Below are 17286 nucleotides of genomic sequence, written 5' to 3'. Positions count from 1 at the left end.
AACATACTGCACATGTCCACCATCCTATCACGAGCTCACAATTATCATCCAGACTCACTTTTAGTCTTCTGTTTGTGAAAAGCGATGGTACCAGTTAGCTTCCTACTCTATACTAGACCAGCTCTGTTATCCAGAAGACAAGACTCATCCAACTCATTTGCTCATACCGGAGGAAAGAATCTAGAATATAAGGTAAGTGTTCTGTCTTCAAAATCTTGAAGTCCAGCATCCTGAACTGATCTTTCATAATCCTGCAGGGTAGTGAAAGATTTTCCCATCTCTGATGGGCTTGTGTTCTTTTCCTACAATTATTTATGATTTGCTTGGCATTCTTTCAAACCAAGTAGTATTCTTATCTCAAAGATACATCCTGACCAATTCAAAAAAAGCCTTTACGAAATCTTCCTGTATAGCTACATTCAGAACACAAACAGTTCCATGAGAGCTACATTTAAAAAGCTAATAAAAAAAAAAGCTTACTTTTGCTTTTAAATCCAGCAGTTTGACAAAGCTTTTTCTCGGCCTCACAAACAATTTCTTTTGAAAAGGACAGCACCACTGTCAATTATAAAATGATACCATTTTTCTTAAAAGAATTAACAGTACTTCAAGTGGTAGCATACCATAAAGAGCGAGAAGAATGTGCTAGTAAATGAAATTTTCTACCTCTCCTCAGGCTAATGTAGACCCTTTTAAAAGCAAAGGTCAATACACAGAACACTTCTCAGTTTACCTTCTTAATCTAGAGGACAAATATTACAAAGGCTTAGTTTAGGACAGAAAAAAGTCAAGGTATCAAAATACTACACCTCCTCCTCTTTCTTTCTTTTCTTTTCTTGTTCATCTTCATATGCTTTTTGAATTCTCATCCTCTGCTCAGCTAGCCGTTTTTCTTCTTTTTCTTCTTCCATTCTAAGTTTTTCTCGCTCTGCTTCTTCCCTACGTCTCTTTTCTTCAATCTAGAAAATAAAGCAAAGAAGTATTCAACTGTAAATAGCCAGCAATAATCTGATGAATAACATTTACCACCACAATCTTCTACGGACTTTTTTAGTACCTACTTTGCAATCAAAGATTGTATGGAGCAACTGAAAGAATTCTAGGGCCAGTCGTACATTTCAGCTTCAGAATTCCTTTAAAATGAGATTATATTTTACTCTTTCTTTTTGGCCGCTACTTACTGAGCCATCCTCCAGTAAGAATACTAATTATAAATGCTACTAATAAAACCTGAATATTTCCTAACACTCTACTCCGGATGTGCTGGAATAACACTTTTCTTCACTGATTAAATAATGGAAGATGCGAAAGCAAAACAAAAAAGACACAGCAATTATCTTTTTCCATTTCACAATTATAATATTTTTAGACACAGTGCTGACTCACTGAAGCCAAAGATCTGCCCATTCTTTATTCTTTTTGGCAGCACTATATATGGAAAAAACCTTGATCTTTTAAGAGATCCACATCAAACCACCGTATGACATCTGTACTCTTTTAAATTATCTAGAATTTCCTTGATATTTAATTAAATTTATATTTAATTCTGGTGGCATAAGATTATATGCAAAGTATTATGGACAGAAGCTGGTAGAAGAACAATGATGTTTTGTATGCCCATCAAGAAATAACTACACTATTATTGTCTCACTGATCACCATTTCATTCTGATGAACATGCATTTGTATCATATAGACTTCCAAGGGCAAACATGTTTGTTTCTTTACATATTTATGCACTCAAACTTGTACTGTATGCACAATCTGAGAACTCAATACTGTATTTAGAGAGCTGTACTTAGAAAAAAAAAATACAGAGTCTAGAATAACGAAGCCACCTATTAATAGCATCACTTTTTAAGGCAAAAGCTGAGACACTCAATAGCATATAGCTCTTAGTACACCTCTTGTGTACAGAATTGGCTCTGACTGGATAAAGTCTTTGGTCAGTAGTGTCTGATGATTTACTTTGACTGTAATCCCTCTTTTTAAAATATAGTTAACTAGACGATAAGCGGTGTGCACATTCACCTGTAGACGAAGAAAGTTCTTGTACGACTCCTGTCGCTTAAGATGCTGTGGAGACGGTGGTTCAACGAACACATTACCTCGAGCAAAAGGAGAGGTCTGTGCAAATGTAAAACCTAAGGGAGAGGAGGGAAGTTAAATATAAAAATCAAGGCAAATTTAAGACAGCAAGCCAGAGTGAAGAAGTGGGAATCTGAGACACTTGTTTCAAAAGGTAGTTTATCATAGCCATAATTTAAGGCTACAGCTGAAAACAATACCTGGGACTAAAAGTTTTTACGTTCTCTGCCTGGAATACTGTCAGGTTTTAATTGCTCAATTAATAATTTTCAAGCAACTTGTCTTTTTACAAAATAACACCTATAAGAGTCATATATATTCTACAGTCCAATCTACAGTTTAGTATCTAAACATGTTACCTGCGAGTTAATTAGAATAGCAAAGATTTTACATCTCATAACTTTACTGCTTGCCATTACGGTGACTTAACACATGTAGATCTGTTCCTTAGGTTTATTCACTCTTTAAAAACAGAACATCCTAACAGAGCAAATATTTAGATAAAATAGCAATGGTTGCTACAAAAAACAAAGCCCAAAATTGGCAAATAAAATTCTAAGCAGTCAGAAACCTGAGTTCTGCTAGTGTAAGGTGCCTATGACGTTTGAAGTGTCCGGTCTCCTTTAGCACTGAATTACAAATGTGTCATAACCATACAGTCCTAAAAGCTCTAGATAGGAGGGTTAACTCAGATACCACATAGAACAGGTTTTCCAGAACAGGATCCCTACAGGAAGTAGAGGAGAAAGGAAGTAAGTAAAGGAAAAGTAGAGTAAGTTGTGTTAACTTTTCAGCTGACACAGCATGTTCTTCATTCCTATCATATCTGCTCCAAAGGACAGTGCCTCAAGGATGTGCAAGAGCCATAGCTGCACTGAGCTGAGATGGACACAGCGGCAGCTGTTCTCGTGTTCCCCCTTACCATGATGTACTACCCAAGTCAGATGAAAGCGAAAATAACATATACGCATATTCCCATAGGAATGCACATGCTTACTGCTACAGACAAGTTACTATGGAAGGTATCAAGAGATGAATTTACTGTGTACCAGCTACTACCCCACAACTTTCTCTTCTAGTGGGGTGGTATAAAAGAAAACCACCAAAAAAACCCAAACAAACAACCAAAGCCACCAAAACCCACACAAAGCCACTTTACTGGCTGACTAATCAAATCGAAGATGCAAGACAATAAAGTTCCCACCACTGATCTGCAACGCCTCGGAGATCCTAAAGTAAGTGATCTAACCAGGGGGCTCTTTGCTATTCTGCATTATTACTTTATCAGCCTTGCCTGTTTCACTTCTTACTAAATGGTTAAATATACACTGTCTTGGGGAGAAAGAGTAAGAGGGGGAATAGAAGGAACAAAAAAAATTGATTCTACAGCCAGTGGTCAGGACACTGAATTGCAATCTTGGGAAGCAAATCCATGCTCCAAATACCATGTAATTCTTTACACAGAAGTGCAACAGTTCAACCACCACCGATCCTGGCCTTTGCCCATCCCAAACTAGGGACAGGTCTGGAGTACCAGAATTCTCTCATTTAGATGTCTCATAAAAGAAGAGAAAGATGCTTTAAAAGATTTAAAGATTTTAAAAGATTACTTTTTAGATAGGAAAGTAAAATAAAATCCCTAAAACTTCAAGGCAGAGCACAGGGCTGCATATGTACCTGCAATTTACCTGTAACTTTTTAGAACTTAACCTAGTTACTGTGCCAACTTAATCTTAACCTGTAACATCATACACCTGCAGACCCTCTTCCTCCTTTTATTCCATCCTCTCTCCTACTATACAGTTGTATTTTAGTGTATCATTTAAAAGTCAAAAAATATGTATGAAGATTTGATTAGATAACGTTGAACCTGGAAAACTAATGGACTGATCCTGACTGTTCCGTGCTAAAAGAGTTATTATTTATCATTACTGACAAGACAGATAAGACAATACATTTTTAGTGCACACTGTGATAGCAATGAAGAAGTTTGGGAAAGAAGCATGATACTGACTTCGCAGGTAGAGAGCACTAACACTATCATAGGACTACTAGGAAGGAGTAAAGAAACTAGAGAATTTTGATTACTAAGACCTATAAATAATTAGAGCTATAATTCTTAAAAACCTGCTATTTTATTTGTAGATGCTTCTGTGTTCTCAGGTCTTGAGGAGGCCAAACTTAGGTCAACAGATACAATAGCCCTTTTATCTTCATACAGTCTTGCCTCTGGATTATGATATGCATCTTCATTTCGCTTGTGCATCATATTCAAGTCCGCTAAAGGAAAGGGGAAATAACTGTTTATAATATTTTATTCTCATAAAAGGCACAGTTCACCATAGATTCTCAAAAATACAGGGATTTTTGAGCAGACTCCACTTTTCCTGGGCATATCAACTATGGGAACAAACAAAAAATTTAAGCAAAGAAGAATATAGAAGCTGTGGGTGAAACACTAGTCATTAGGAATTCACTGATTAAAAGATTTATTTTGTTGGTTTTCTTTTGCCAGGAATGATTCTTCACAGCAAGCCTCCACTCTCCCCTGCCCAAAAACACTATGAAATGGAAAGAGAAAGAGCTCAAAGACAAAAATGACTGACAAGTCTGTGTTGACAAGCATGTGTTTACAAACCGCTCCTTCTTCTACTTCCTTAAAGCTGTAAAATACTTTTGAGTTTAGTACTGGTATTTTAAGTACTGAATCTCTATTTGATTACTATTATGGGCAACAAGCACAATTGAACCATTAAAGTGTATTTTGGTCTTCGTATCTTTAGTAACAATGTAGGCGCAGATTTCTGTATATAAGCAAAACAATGTCACCCAACACTTTCACCAAAATTTACATGGCGCCTCTCTGTTACCATAAAAATCTTGATCAAAGATGTCAATTTCAGCTCATTTTGAAGTGTTCACCATACTGTACCTAGAAAGCTGTTTTCAAAGCAAAAAACTACTACCCAGTTTTCAGATTATCTTTTTAAATAGCATTTCTGATAATTATGAATTACTGTAGTCATTTAACCACACAGATTCCAACAACTTTAAATTACCTCCCTCTTCGTAAAACAGCCTTTGCATACATTGGAGTCTCAAAAGCTGTTTACAAACATTTTCAAGAGGATGCAAGGCCAAGTCACACCGCAGAAAAAAAGAGACATGGCAGAGACAGCATGTTATGTTTCACAACATTTGACTCATAGTTTATCCATTATGCTGCTAAACCATAGTAGGAAAAATAACTTTACATGTGTAATTCAGGAAAATAGGCTAAGAAACTTCTTTCTCTTGGTTCCTCATTTATCAACAGAGATAAGCTTCTTAGTTGGTATATGCAGAGCTCAGGCTAACATGAGATGCCTGCATTTTCCTCTGATCCACTCTACTCACACCATTGTAAAGTCTAGATAAAGAAGCCAGACACTTAAATGCAGTGCCTAAAGTTAGGCAATGTGAACACTCCTATTTGCTCTGGGGATAAACACAAGCTTGGATCCTCAACACAAGCTTCTAAATTTACTATCTGGGCACACGATCTTTAAAAATCATTTAAACTTTAACTCCTATTCTCGAACTTCATTGTGAATTTAGCCATATGACGTTCACGTGTCATAATGCTTTGAAAAAACTCATATTTTATTACCAGAAGACATATTTTAAAAATCTAATCAGAATTCAACATCATATTCCAACAATAAGAAAACCAATTTGTTTCACATTACAAATCAATAGTGATAAAATTGTAAGACTCGATCAGATGTTAAAGGCAAAAATGAAGAGACTAAGATTTTGAAATATACTAATCTAATTGTGCCTACTGAGTATTGTTTTTATTTAGGTAAACTATTCCTGTAGAGTTGACTAGGAACCAGGATCAGAAATTTGAGTTTTAATCTTGTATCTATCTCTGATTTGCTGGAGGGGTGGATGAACAACTTGACTAGATCATATCTATCTTCCAGCTCACGACTGCCATTTTGTATAAAACAGCACCTGGAAAAAAAATAAACCTTAAAAACACATTACTGCTTACTGCTATTTATATAGCCATTTACCAGCAGTGTAACTTGGTAAACTTTAAATATTCCACTTAGCTTTATACATTTATTCAAACATGCTTCCATTTTCCACGTCACAAGTAGAGCTTTCTAAGCTTAGAAGTTATTTTTAAAAATAAGAAAAACGATAAAAAAAAAAAACCTTGTTTCTGGAAAATGTTTAAATAAAAGTCTTCACAACAGACTTTAGCACATTTGTATTGCAGATGAATCTAACAGGTTGTTCTCCTCCTTTTCTCTTTACTATTGCATTGTATCTTCACTTATACTTGACATATCCTGTGTTTCCCATTTTGTTCAAATTGCACTCTTCGAATGACTCTACAGAAATCAAAATGATTACTCAATTAAATATTCCTAGAATGCATGTCTTGATGCATACTTGAAATAAGTATGTCTATTGGTCAATAAAGGGCTGCCAGCATTACAAAACAAAGAATAACATATCTGAATAGAGCCCTTGCAAGAGCAAGAAAACATCAATCTTGAAAAGACAACCCATAATTTTGGCAAACATACTTATCAGATTTCCTTGTGCATCTCTGAGAGGAGCACCACCACCACTTTTTCCCCAGGGGTTGTAATTCCTCATTTCTGCTTCTAACTTGGCTTCGTAGCGTTCCTTCTCCTCTCTCTCTTGTCTGCGTCGTTCCTCTCTCTCTCTTATCTAAACCCAAACCAACCAAAGTCAGTCGCATAAAAATATCACATTATCATTTTAATAAAAAGCTAACAGAGCAAGCTGAATGCTATCATTATCCATTTCTCCCATCTCTATCAAGCAAATAGCTTGATAGAGACAACATTTCACTGCCTATACTGCAGACAGCGCATTGAATACTGTTGTCAAAACATGCACGTCCAGTTATGGATAATCACAGAGAAACACAGAGATAAAAATTATAAGACTTCCAAGTTCCAGAAACGTTGGCATCTGACACTTGCAGTAGATCAAAAGTCCCGTATCTTTGGATCCTTGTTTATACTACCTGAAAATTAAGCGGGTAGATTTCTACAATACTACTGCACTTGCTTCTCTCAACCTGGTATATTTTGTTTAACCAAAACTTAGACTAGAGATGACATGAGATAAAGAATGCCAGGCACTCCTAACAATAAGTGCCTTAACAGAATGCTACAGAGTTCTGTAACCATTCATGAAATAGTTTTCTGCATTAGTACATGATGATGCATGCATATAATCCAGAACTGTTCACATGGTTTGTTCCACCTTTTCTTCAAAATCAGGTTAAATTTATATAACTAAGTCTCCTAATAACTTAATGTAGCATTTATAAAGAGAACAGCTGTTTAAAAAGTCCATCTTCTATTCAAAGCTTTTAAAACATTAGCTACTCTTTATGTAGCTGAAAAACATTAATGTATTTTTCTTGAGCTTGTTTCTTCTGTGCATTAGATAAACGTTTCCCTTTATCAAGTAACTTGTCAGCTTTGTAATTTCCTAAGAGATGTAATGAGTGGGCCCATCTAGATGAATGTAAGAGACGAATGGGCTAGGCCCATCTAGCCCCTTCGACTGTTTACAAAAATGGTCACTCAGGTTTGCCTCTAGGAAAATAAAGCAGAGTACCTTCTGTTGGCTTTCAATCATAAGCAGCATAATAACTTTGAAAGACTGTATCATGCCACGTCTATTAGACCCTTATGTCAAATTTTGCATTCTCTCATATGGTAAGATAAAATTTACTTCTTAAGATTAGAGTGAGAAAACACCTTCAGAGAAGCAGAAATGCAAAATCAGACACTATTCCTAAATGTTTATTTTACTTTTACTTTGACCTTACTGGTAGCCTCTTCTTTATCCCTATGCACAATCATAACTATAATATTTTTATAGCAATTATTTATCTCCACTGAAGAAATACATAAGAAGAGTAAGATAAGAAAACGTCCATGCCACTGAACTAGGTTCTAGTAAAATTTCTTCTGAAATAACAAGTCTCATCATGTTCGAATACATTTTATAAATATAAACTCCCACAAGGCGCAGCAGGAAAAAGCCACTAAAATGAGTACGGGACTAGGATGTCTACTGGAAGACGGGAAACTCAATAAATTTGTCTAGTCTGTCAAAAAGGAAGCTGAAAAGAGATAAGACATCACCTACAAACACACTGGAAGAAAACATTAGGGAAGCTTTTGAATTAATATCCAAATTATCATGAAGAACTTATTGAAATTGGAGTGTTCCTAATAATTATAGCAATAATGCTCAAAAGGAATATCAGAGCAATACAACTCATTGCTTTTAAGATGCAGGTTCTTATGTCTATGAAAGTAACCATATAAAACTCCATGCCTGGAACTAATCTGCTGCCAGTCTTAGCGTCCTCTCTGCCTCTGACCAAAAAATAAAAACAAACCCAACAAAAAAACAACCAACCAACCAAACAAAAAAACAACAAACTGAAGAGCTTAGTGTCCACCTGAAGAGCAAAAATGAGCTAAAGCAGGGCCAGAGCAATGAGAAGAAGGAAGTGATGAAGGGAGGAAGAGTTAAGAAAGCTTTTTACTTGTAAATGAAATAAATATGTTTGAAAGAGTACTACAGTTACAACCATCATATGTTAAAAAGTAAAAGAAAGCATCAGAAGCTTTATCACTCAGTACCTGCTGTTGTAATTCTTGTTGATAAGCAAGTGTTGCCTCTTTGGAAGGCTTTTTTTTTTCTTCAGAAAATACTCCTATGCTTCTTTGTCTATCTCCTGTATTCCTCTGTCCAATGTTACTTCTGAATTAGAAAACCACACATATAAAAGGAAAACATCACAGGGTCCAGAGGGGAGGGGAATTGAAATAAAAAATAAAAATCCCTGCCTGAAATATTTAAGAACTGCTGTTTTCCACACCCTGGCAGTTCATAATCTCAAACATTTTCATAAAACCATATAAAAATAAGAGTTAACTGAATTATTGTTTAGATAGAAATTCTTAATTAGAAGTTTAAAGAGTTGTCTTTAACACATTTTATTTCAAAAGCATATCCATTATCAGCAAAATACTCCCAACATGAAAAGCATATCAATACAAACAAACCCAAACAAAGAGTATGAATACAGATAACACTCACACAGATTGCTCCACAGGGCCTTGCCCTGAAGTAGGATCCAGATTAGGTGTGGGTTGCATTCCCATCATACCTGTATCATCTACACAGCAAAAAAAAATAGTATTTTAAAGTTTGAATGCTCAAACATAAACATTTGCCATTACTTAAAAGAACAGAGCTCACTGCTTAAACTCTGTGACTGGAAAAATCACAAACAGGACTCTCAACTTCTGTTACAAACTTAGCTAATCCTTAATGCCCTCTGAAGAACAAAATACAACACCAAGGTACAAATCTATTTCTTAAACGCAACTAAATCTCTTTAAAATTTACAAATGTCTTCATTTATATATTCTATAATGAACTAACAGAAAGAAACAGTAACTGTCAATGTAACACTTGTCCTGATGCTTTCCATGTGTCCTCTATTGCGAGGAGAGCCCCACCGCCTCCTGCAGAAAGGCAGCACGTTTGGCATCGCTGCTCTTACTGAGATAGGACCTGCAGCACTCTGCCACAGCAGGGCTTGAAATGACTCTGCGTACTACTGCTTGTGTTCAGGAGAGCAAGAGATGCATCTGTAAAATAATTTCACACTTTCAAATTTTTAAGCACTAGCAATATTCCATTTGGTGACAACATGCTTTAAAACACCCTAACTCTTGTATGTGAATTTGAAGTATTTGTTTATTTAATATTCTAAATTTTAAGTCATTTTACCCTAGAGGTTATATAGATACGAGGGTAAAAAAAACCAACCAAACAGCAAAACACCAAAATAAAACACACACAAAAAAAATAATAAACAACAACCACCAAAAAAACCCAAAACTTCTGTGAATTAAAACTGTGGTCTGAAAATAAGATTACAAAGAAAAGGTTAAAAAGGTGCCTGGAACTAAAAAAAAACCTTTATTAAACCATAAGCTGTTACGTTTCACGATAGGGAGAAATTTACACTGGGAAGGAATAAAAAAAACCAAACACCACACTCAAAACTTTTGCTCTTCAATCTCTAGCATTCCTGAAATTCCACAGTGGATACAAAACTCATTCAAATCAACCAGTAAAAGATTTATTATCACAAGGTTTTATTCTCCTTTATTTTAACTTTTCTATAAAGATAGCACAACTTTTTAAAAATATTTCTGGGGTTTTCTCCTAAAAAGCATAAAAAGAAAAAAAGAAAAAAAAAACCACCACACAATCCAGTCCCTCCCCACACACATTACAGTTTTTTCACTCGTGAAATCATAATGAAGCAGTCAAAGGGGAGATAAAAAAGGAGTTCTTAAAATAAAAAGTTTGATTACTTCATACTGTTCCTTTAAAAATATTTAAAATTATATCTGAAACTGTAACAATACCTAAACATGTAATCAATTATAATATGATTTAAAGAACTTTAGAAAATAATGGTTTGATTATCAAAAAAACAAAGAAATTTATCTGAGAGGAGTAATGGCTAAGTAGCTGAGACTAGAGCTTGTTCAAGCGATGGACAAGATTTTTGGAAGCCATAGCCCCTTTTGCAGCTGGAGAAAACTACTTCATTCAAAACCGATACTGAAAAAAAGCCTATTTTTCATTCAATACACGTCTAAGAAATGGGTTTAAATTGCTGTCACTAGCTCTACATTATTCATCATTTAACTAGATTAAAAGCAGTCATCCGAATCACTCCAACGAGTAATCCATCTAAAAATCATCAACTTACAATATGCAAGATTGGGATCCAAAGGATTCCTAGCCCCGTAAAAGTAATACGCGTCATCATAAGGCGTTCTGTAGTTGTTCGTCAAAACCGGCGGTGGAGGCGGTGGCATCGGTGCAAGCCTTAGAGAAAAAAGAACACAATTTTTTGTTTTGTTGTACAACTGAAAAGAGAGAACATCGAAAGAAGAAAGAAGGGGGAGGGAAGAGAGACAAAGAAAATTCACTATAGGAAAACTCTGGATTTAGCTCAGCCAAAGACCCCTCATTAGTGCCATGCATGAACAAGATACAATAAGCCTCAGCAGGAAATTAACCTTCCCTGAGGGAGTAGTGCATGAACCCACACTATTCCAGAGATCTAAAGAACATAAAACAAGTCTGCGTTCTTTAACTGGTTCAGTGAACGATATTCACTGGTTACATCAGTAACCGTAAATAAAACAAGCCAAGAATTAGACTCTGGTCAAAGGGCAAGTGGCACAGCACAGCTTTAGCCACATGCCTAAAGCTCCTTCTCTCTCCCAAAGCAGTTTCAGTCTCAGCCACAGTGTCTAGTGGAAGCTGTCCTTGCCTACACTGCATTCCTGAGCTCAGCCCTGGGAGATCGCGTAACTGATAGGGGCCAAACTCACACCATTCCAGCTTCTGACAATACGGACACTGCCGGGCACGTGCCCCCAGCACATGCCCAAGCACCCTCACAACACGCTTCAGTCATACACAGTCATGGACATCACTGCTACAGCACGACTGTTACCCTACACAAACATCCACGATGCAGTAATAACATGCTTAGCACCAAGCCTATTTAACATGCTGAAGGAACAGGATGGTGAAGCACCTGGGTGCTGCTATTTCACCAAGAGTGCTGGCGAGCCCCCTGTGAAAATCTTCATGCACTGGAGAGGCTGAAGGGACAGACATCGGCGTTTGGAAAGCCACCCTGTGCCTTTCAGGAGGTACTTTCTCTTCAGAAGCTCTCGCTGTCAAGCCAAACTGCTTCAATCTATTTGGCTGAAGGGGAGGGGGAAAGGAAAATAGAGGAAAAAAAAAGGAGTTTGTTATTACTACATAATACTCTGAACTTCCATTTAAGCTACGTTAAACACTTCACTGGGCCTCAATTAGCTGTTCAAATTTCTAGTTATTGCGTTTTTTCCTCCCAAGGAATTACTAGAAATCCAATACTACAAGGAAATCTAGCATGTTTACTACAGATTGATAAAATCCAGCCTCTATGGCAGGTTTTGGGAAGTACATAGTTCTATTTATTATCCAGGAAAAAAAAGTATTTACACATTTGTCTATAGTACAGGTAATCTACAGCCACCAGTTTCTTACATTGACAGTATTCTCATATTATGCACAGGAAAAGTAACTAAAATACATTCTTCCACTTCCCCCTAAAAACTAAAATAGCTTATAATCAGTAAAAATAAAAACAAACACTGAGACTTTTTCCAATAAACATTTCCTTGCAACACTGTTATTTCCTTTGATCTGTTATTTTAATAATAATAAAATCCTTTCCTTTAATCTGTTATTATAATAATACTGTTATTTTCCTTAGTTCCTTTGATTTTATTAGATTTTGCAACCACAACAATTACAAAATTTTGTGTTGTTTTTTTTGTTTTAAATAAAAATATCAAATGTTTATTGATAACTGGCAGCCTCAGAAAAAAGTCAAAGGCAACATGCAAGTAATGCAAAGGCATGCAAGTCAGTTAGTTGCAGAACTATCCTATCACACCCAGAAAGCCCTTACACCAGCTGATATGCATAAATATTTTAATGTTTGTTTAAATGAGTCAATAGAACAGAAGACCAGAAAAAAATCATACATTGTATAAGTGAAAACAGATTTTATTTTTTAATTTACTGGTCCTAAGTTTGTAGTGCTTCAGTTAACATGCATTCAGAGAAAATAATACCAGTAACCAGTTAAATATTAAATATCTAACAGCAAACTGTATACCCTACAATATGGAGTATTTCAGCAAAATATTAAATGTTTACCTCCTCATCACTTAGCTGCAAGACAGTATATACAAGGCAGTTAGTACTCACTGATCATCAACTACAGTACTAAGATTAAAATACACAAATTCTACTAGACATGGATAGTTGATTATAACATTTACCATGAAATTTTTAGATATATGAAATAAGGTAATAGATGTGAGCTACAGCAATTTAAAATATCAAAGCAGTCTACAGACTGGTTGTTTTTTTAACTTCTCTTTTCAAATCCAGTGTCTTGAGCAGAACATTTAGAACAGTGTTTCTCACTAACAAGTTACATGTGAACTGTTCCCGAAGGGCCCCAGATTTCAGGTCTGTAGCTAATTTCAGATGTGAATATGGTATTCAGTTCATCCTGGGGATTGTTTTCTTTTAGACAAGCGGCATATACAACAGTCTACATTTATAGATTCTTAATCAGGCACTGCTATTTAACCAACCTGTAATTAATCAAGAAATCTACCTAATTAGAATCTCTCCCCAAGAGGCAACTTAAAGTTAACATTCAGACTGCTGCTTAATGAATGTAGCAATTCTACTTAATTGAAGGCTTTTGGCCAAATTAATGGGTTTAAAACATTATACATACCCCAGATTTGCTCTGGATACAATTTTGTTCCTACAACAGGCACTTTTCAGTCTCTGACTGAGATGCATATGGTATATGGAGTCCTTAAGCACAGCATGCTTCTGCCTGGTCAGCTTTGGTAAGACAAGACTGTTTACACTGACCTCACAGCCTGCTGTGCCAAAAGAGACAGCATCCTCTGCTCAGTTTTCCCTCTTTTCCTCTGTGGCTCACAGCTGTACGCTCCAGCCGTCTCCCTTTGGCCATCTAAATCCCTGATCAGCAACTGACCTCTCTAAGCCAACTAAAGCAGCAAAAAAGATTCAGATTTTTGCCAGCTAGCCAAGCTGAATCAGTTTGCAAAAGAGATCAAACAAGCACCACAGGTACTTCAAGCAGAGAGGGCAGGAACATGCAGCCAGACCACTTGTCAGTGTTCTCCCTCCTCCTTTGGGAGCAAGAATTTCAATTCAGCTTTGTTGCTTATCTACATGTATTCTCAGTCTCCTGCCTCAAATGCTAATATCATCTTAAAGCTATTCATTCATCTTAATTTTCTAAGAAATAAGAGTTCTTTTCATCTCTGCTGAACTCTCCAGAAATGGCAAAAGTTCCTTTCTCTGTTGTAGCCTCTCAAAAAAAAAAAACAGCACTATTGATAACTTAAACTTGTAACCAGTTAAATTATTAACCAGTTTAGTCTTGCTTAAGCAAGCTACCCATCCCACATCTCCAGCAGCAGATCTCTACTGCACCCAAAACACAATGGCTTTGGACACTTAGCAAAGGCACATGTGCAAATCATACTAGTTACGTGACAATCAGTCAGCTGCTAATGTTCCTAGTACTGACAATCCACTCCTACATGTACACTAATCAAAACTCTTCGTACAATAATCACCTTACTAAGGAAGTGGAGACAGTAGTAACTTTACATTAAGTCTTCCAAGTAACACAATGTTAAACATATTACTTTTTACAAAATCCTACAAAAATGGTTGTAATCCTGAACACTACATTTGATAATTAAAAAAACACTATAAATTTGAAATTAAAAATTGCTCCAATGAGATCAACTCAGATGTAAAACAACTGGATTTTTTTTTTTATTGAAAAAGAGCAAAAAACTTTCTGCAGCATACTTTATGTTCCCAAAGAAAGGTTACTTATGTGCACATGTACAGGCTGCCACTGGACACTAAGTATTTTTCCCATGATACTCATTGCTTGTACAAAATTTCCACTTGGACACAGCAAAAGAAAATGTTTCATAACTTCAGTGAAAATATTTTCCTCTGAAGCTGAAAGCATGTGTAATGAGTTACATTACACATGCTTTCAGCTTAAATGATAAAGCCTTATCACTCTTGGCTTCAATTTTATTCTATGCTAATACCCTATTAGAAAAAAACCACAATATTTATCATTCTATAAAAGCCCTACAGAGTTTTATGACTGAGTAACAACAGCGTACACATAATTAAAAAATAGTCTATACAGGTGAAAGAAAATCCAAGTTCCTTACATTCTTTTCTGGGTCTCGAGCTCCAGAAGCAGCAACTGAGAGCTCAAGTTCCTTCTCACTGTTTTAGTTTTAAAAAAGAAAAAAAAATGATCAAATCAGAAAGCAGTAACAACTATACTTATTCTTTCAAAGCACAGACCTCACAACTCTGTAGTTAAAATAACTCTGAAAATACAGGATAACAGAAGACATGATTCCACTTGATTTCTTCTAGAGTCAGGGAAGAAGGATACTGTATATTATCTGTAAATAAACAGAACTCTCAAGAAGTATCTGGCTATCATCTATTCCACCTAATAAAAATCCAACTATGGTAACAGGACCAACCACCACATTGCTTTTTACTACCACCTTTCAGGACATTTCTTAAAAATTTATCTTTATTCAAGTTACAGCAAGAAGTTTATGTTAAAAATATTGAAATGAATGATTCAAAAGTACAGCACTAAGTAAAATATTGTCATTTCAGGGCTCAGGCTTATTCAGCATCTACAATTTTTCATCTAAGTGAAACCGTCAATAATAACTTATTTTTAATTCCTTATTCCTTCACTAATATCACTGTGTTTTTACGTATCCGTATTATCATTCAGTAGGCAGCTAGTAATAGGTACGCAAGAAACTTGTACTTTATTATTCCGCATAAGCCAGATCATCAAATGCTTTGAAAAGGAAAGGTTACTTTTCTAAATTGGAGGGCAAAACAAGATTCATTTTCAACTCTGCAAAATAATTAGACACTCCTTTACCAGCAAAAAGATAACTTCAGTTACAGCTTCTTTACTCTTCAGAAACTAAAAATCATTTTTTAAAAATGAAAAAAAAAAAATCTGGCTTTTCCTTTGTTCCAGTGAAAGCTGGTAAATTTGTTTATTAAAAACTAAAGTTCTCATGATAATGAGTTTAATTGGATGCAATATTACCTAGCTACCTTTTCTTATCACATTGAATTCATAAAATTCCTTTACATTTCAGCCATTATCTTTTAAAAATACAGTAACTTCCCATTACCGTCTCTTATTTCGCTGCTGCTCAGCCATCTGTTCTATTAGTTCTTGCCTGTATTTCTCTTTTTTCCTTTGGAGAAGTTCTCGGTCCTGAGCACCTAATGGAAAAAACCACACATTGCGTAAATGCTCCACAAAATACACAGAAGGTACTGGACAAAAACATCACGTTTCAGTCAATTTAAAACCTGAAATGCAGCAGAGTATACGCTCTAGGAATGTGCATAAGAACACTGGATCTTTACTAACTAAAAAAAAAAATATTTAGTTTTAATATGCAGTTTGGTTAGAGTATGATGATCAAAACTACTAAAATTTTCATTATTATTTTCCTAGTTTGCCTGGTTTTGTATAGTCAGGAAGCTAAAAATTTCAAAGCTATGCAATGCAACAGCAAATAAAAAATGTTACTTAAATTTTATATTTTTCTTCCCTAATGCTCAACTAAGATACGCTATGGCACTCCAAAATTCTGAGGCACTGCTCTTGATAAAAATTAAAGTTAAAAGTGAAAAGAGTTGAACCCAGAGGGACAAAACCAAATTGCTCCACTTTTAGGATGGTTTCCATGACTACTAAAAATTAGCAAAGTATTGGCAGATACGTATATGTAAAAGGAAACAGTGATATCATCTCACATGGATTTTAAGGAATACAACAAACTTTCAACTTGTGGTAGTTCCTCCACAATAGGCATGGTGTCTTCTATTACTTCTAAAACAAACAAAACCAAGGACTTTTTACAAGGGTGTATAGTGATAGGACAAGGGGCAACGGCTTTAAACTGAAAAAAGGGAGATCTAGATTAGATCTAAGGAAGAAATTTTTTTACAATGAGGGTGGTGAGGTACTGGAACAGGTTGCCCAGAGAAGCTGTGGATGCCCCATCCCTGGAAGTGTTCAAGGCCAGGTTGGATGAGGCTTTGAGCAACCTGGTCTAGTGGAAGGTGTCCCTGCTTGTGGCAAGGGGGTTGGAACTAGATGATCTTTCGAGGTCCCTTCGAACCGAAACCATTCTACGAAAAAACACCATCATCACTTTCTATATAGTATATCAGACACAACGGACTCCTAACATATTTCCATACACAAAGTCACTGCCACTGTGGGATGCATGACTGACTGACTATTTTATGCAATTATTATGCTGGGACTGTAAAGTGACCAAAATGGGCAAGTTAAGCCCGTGTTTGTGATTTTGGGGGAGGCTGAAATCACTTCTCA

General features: G+C 35.8%; 1 protein-coding gene across 6 annotated transcripts in view; it reads right to left on the bottom strand.

Moving 5' to 3' along the window:
- The window catches only part of CSPP1 (centrosome and spindle pole associated protein 1), a 70279-nt gene that overhangs the window by 20997 nt on the left and 31996 nt on the right, over nt 1-17286 (bottom strand). For 5 of the 6 annotated variants that reach the window (XM_086608685.1, XM_086608684.1, XM_086608687.1 and 2 more), the window contains 10 exons: nt 16067-16160; nt 15056-15113; nt 11779-11951; nt 10939-11057; nt 9243-9321; nt 8783-8903; nt 6671-6818; nt 4215-4367; nt 2031-2143; nt 810-959 (listed from right to left, as the gene is read on the bottom strand). In XM_086608685.1, the coding sequence (XP_086464811.1) occupies nt 810-959; nt 2031-2143; nt 4215-4367; nt 6671-6818; nt 8783-8903; nt 9243-9321; nt 10939-11057; nt 11779-11951; nt 15056-15113; nt 16067-16160 (1208 nt within the window). Of the gene's footprint in view, nt 1-809; nt 960-2030; nt 2144-4214; nt 4368-6670; nt 6819-8782; nt 8904-9242; nt 9322-10938; nt 11058-11778; nt 11952-12956; nt 12972-15055; nt 15114-16066; nt 16161-17286 lie in introns of all 6 variants that reach the window. The other variant, XM_009979165.2, reaches the window with a different exon arrangement.

This window comes from Tauraco erythrolophus, chromosome 3, assembly GCF_009769465.1.
Source record: "Tauraco erythrolophus isolate bTauEry1 chromosome 3, bTauEry1.pri, whole genome shotgun sequence".
NCBI classification, from domain to species: domain Eukaryota; kingdom Metazoa; phylum Chordata; class Aves; order Musophagiformes; family Musophagidae; genus Tauraco; species Tauraco erythrolophus.
This window is presented reverse-complemented; position numbering and strand designations above follow the sequence as displayed.